Source organism: Falco punctatus, assembly GCF_963210335.1.
Source record: "Falco punctatus genome assembly, contig: scaffold_27, whole genome shotgun sequence".
Taxonomy (NCBI): domain Eukaryota; kingdom Metazoa; phylum Chordata; class Aves; order Falconiformes; family Falconidae; genus Falco; species Falco punctatus.
The window spans coordinates 1,876,900-1,880,343 of record NW_027660117.1 but is presented as its reverse complement, the minus strand read 5'-3'; the positions used below and the strand labels follow the sequence as shown (position 1 = coordinate 1,880,343).

Sequence of the window (3,444 nt, the reverse complement as noted above, 5' to 3'; positions counted from 1 at the left end):
ATGCCGCTGCTCTCCTAAAGTTGCAAATGGATTGGGCAGGTTAGCTTTCTATTCCTTCAGCTGGAAACATTATGGAAACAACTGGTAGAGTCGTTAGTGTTTGGGAATGCTGAACGCATGGTGTCACGGTGGAGAGGCCTTCAGAAATGCGTTAGTCACCTTGTAGTATCTTCCTCAAGGCAAATGGATGGAGAAACCCTGGTGTGGTAATCTAAAGCACTTCCTCATGTTCAGGAGGTACGTGGCTGTACTTGCGAGCCTGGTGGTGGTGTAGCAGTGGCAGGAAGAATGAGCCTTTCTATTTGTGCAGGACCGGCACAGCAGCCTTTGGGTTGCCTCTGCTCGTGGGACGCTTTGGATGATGTATGAATTGTTTGTTAACTGATGGACGGTTGCATGTTTGATTCATGAGTAGCATGCAGGTACAGACCAATGAGTATGTGGAATCTCGGCAAGGGCTTGTGTGTCATAAGTGTTTCCTAAAATATTGTAGCATGTTCAAGATGATCCTAAAGCAAATTCTGGTAATCCAGGCTTTTTTTCTTATTTTTTTAACACAGGCCTCCTCGACCACAGAAAATCCTTGGAACTGCTTTCAGGTGATGTTTCTACTGCTATTGGTAGTCACTTTAGGCTAGAGGATAGTAGGTACCTGAACACAGTGCTTGGGCTTCCACAAAGAAACACTTTTCTACAGACAACTGTTCTTGTTTTGTCAGGGGAGTGTAGAAACCAAAGTGCTCTATCTGGTACCTGTTTGTGATAGTGGGGCTATGCAGATTGCCTGAAGGTGCCTTCATATTTGGATGGCTGACTATTTAAGAACCGAAAACTGTAGCACAGTCTTCACAGTTTTGAGACTTAGAGAGCAGAAAGAAAATATGTGAGGACTTCTTCTTGCACTGCTGTATTCTGTATCTTAGAGTAATTGGGGACAAAGAAGGAATGGGATTTGGGGTTTTATTTCAGTTGCACTGAATGTACCAGGAGAGCACACTTTATGTATAGAAATAAATTTCCATATTCATAAGACTATCAGAACACAGTGTTTTGGTGTTCAGGTTTTATAAACTGTTTTCACGGCTTTATGTTGGTTACGAGTGCTTTATTTTAAGTTCTGATCATCTTTTTTTCTTCTTCTAGAACTCAAACTGAGCCAGCGAGTAGAACATCAAAAGAGGTATGTAAAGACACAAGCTGAAACTTTTTTCTACATGCTGCACCTAAGTCTAAGAAATGTAGTCTTGTACTAATTCTTTTATATATGTAAAATATAAAAGTTGTTATAAATTGAGACCAGAACGGATCATAATCCATTTAAAATTTTATTAATTATAGCAAGTAGAATATGAGCAAAAACAGCGCTGGACGGCAGGGGAGTCTGCGCTCCACCAACTGCCATGCTGAGCAGTTCAAACAGTCCCTTTTTATACATCTTTACTTCCGTGTTCATGAAGTAGTGGAGGTACTCTGCGCATGCTTCGGTTGTTGTTAGGGGGTCGTTTTCTGCCTCCTGGTGGTCGTTGAGGCCAAAGTAAGAAGTCTTCCTCCTTCGTCCCATAGTTGACCCCTCACTCATATGTCCTTATATGGGGTTGTTTGTCCTGTTTCTGTCTGTTCCTGGACATCTGGTGGTTATCTTGTCTTGCACAAGCGGTATCTGGTTTAGTTTGTGTAAGCGATTGCGGTTATCCTACCTTACACAAGCGGTGTCTGGTGGCTGTTTGCATAAGCGATTTCATATCTTTTGCTGTCTGACCTTTACATTGGGCTTAACATAAATCTTAATAAACAATACCCTAGTCCATAGTTTCTCACATGTGCCAAACACTTGTAAAGTGCAGTGCAGTTGTAGCTGTATCCTTAAGTGTTACCACAACTTCATTAAAAAAAAACAAACAAAAACAACCCACAAACAACTAAAAAAACCTTTAGGTTAGGTGGCTAAAGGTCTCAAAAAGTTGCTGTTTATCTCTTGTTGTTCCACTTTGTGCTCAAAGCATGCCACTGCTTTGTTTGTTACTCAAACAACTTGAAGAAAAAAGGCTGGTAGGTGTTTTTTGGAGTGATAGCTGATCTTTAAAATATGGAGTTTGTAATTCTCGTGGACATTCCTCAGTAGTGGGGTTCAGATTTAAACTGAGTAGCTATAGGGCAGCCATTTGTGTTCATCTTGGGTCTCCTGATTCCGTACGTGGGTACCTGTATCTCTTAAAAGGCACATAAACCCTTGAACCTTCCTTAACTTTCAGGGATGGGATGGGCCATGCTTTCTGAAGGGTGTGTTGGTACTAATGTTTCCTAATAATGAAATGTGGTGATCTTTCTTTGCTTTGTTTTCCAGGATGGAGATGTGATTAAGAAGCCACCCTCCATGGACCTGGCAAGCAAGAAGTGCCAGCAGGTGCTGACAGAACTGGAGGAAATGTTCCAGCGCTTGGAAATAATGTTTAGTTTGACACTGGTTCCTCGGGTTCTTATTCTACTTGGAGGCAATGTCATGAGCCCCAAGGAGCTCTATGAGCTCAGCTTGGAGGGTATCTGTGAGGGCGGTGCTGAGGAGAGCCTGAAAACTGCATCCTGCGTTCACAAGCTCTTTCACTCGCTCTTTGTTGCGGATGTCTTCAGTGAGCTGAAGGCTCTCCCTGTCATGGGCACTGTTGTTATGCTCCAAGGACACCATGATTGTGGTGTTGATTGGTTCCGGCCCAAGCTCAACTATAAGGTGCCGACTCGAGGGAGGAAACTAGCTGTTAACTTGTCCTGCGATGGAGACATCAACAGAAGTGCCTCGGCTCCTCAGCATGTGACCTCTACTTGGGAGGACTATGTCTGGTTTCAAGCACCAGCGGCGCTCAAAGGCTTTCACGAATGACCCACACTCTGTAGAACTTCAATGGAATATCGAATAACCTTTGGTGCCGCTTTAAGCGATAACTTTATCAAATACAACTGTGTATTCTTGTCTGTCTGGATCCTTTATTCAGGGCGTCTACTACCTTCCTGTAGTTGAACCGTGTCCATCTGTTTTCATCTCCTGAATGGCTGTTGAAAGCAATTACCCTTTAAGGCACAGCTGCACAAAGATACAGTGATTCTTTGGGGACCTGAGTTATGGTACAGGAGACTAATTGGCGCGTTGGGAGTAAAACTTTCCTGCTGTGTACTTGCTGAACTGGCAAATACTGGATAAACCTTTTCCCTCCCGAGTTTTAATGTGGCCATTACTAAATTAGCTGATTGCTTGGGACTCTCTCTGGGTAATGTACATGACTATTAATACACTTGGCCTTTACTAAAAAGGCTATAGCCATTCTTACCCGTAAAAGGAGACCTTTGTAGTCTGATCAGGCTTGAGTGAGTACTCGAGTGTTTGCCTATCTATTTGATAAAATTAGACTTCTCTATAACTCAATTTCAGTTACTTAATAATCCAAACAAAGA

General features: G+C 42.7%; 1 protein-coding gene across 1 annotated transcript; it reads left to right on the top strand.

Annotated features, from left to right (window-relative positions):
• The first annotated feature begins 1,880 nt into the window (after positions 1-1,880).
• On the top strand, positions 1,881-2,930 carry LOC308057961 (MAD2L1-binding protein-like). Its single transcript, XM_080411968.1, has one exon. The coding sequence runs from the start codon at positions 2,375-2,377 to the stop codon at positions 2,873-2,875; it is 501 nt and encodes a 166-aa protein (XP_080268094.1). The 5' UTR covers positions 1,881-2,374; the 3' UTR covers positions 2,876-2,930.
• Positions 2,931-3,444: the final 514 nt, after the last annotated feature.

Bases quoted from the DNA above. Each gene is read 5' to 3' on its own strand.
- LOC308057961 (XM_080411968.1), top strand. From the start codon at position 2,375: ATGGACCTGGCAAGCAAGAAGTGCCAGCAGGTGCTGACAGAACTGGAG.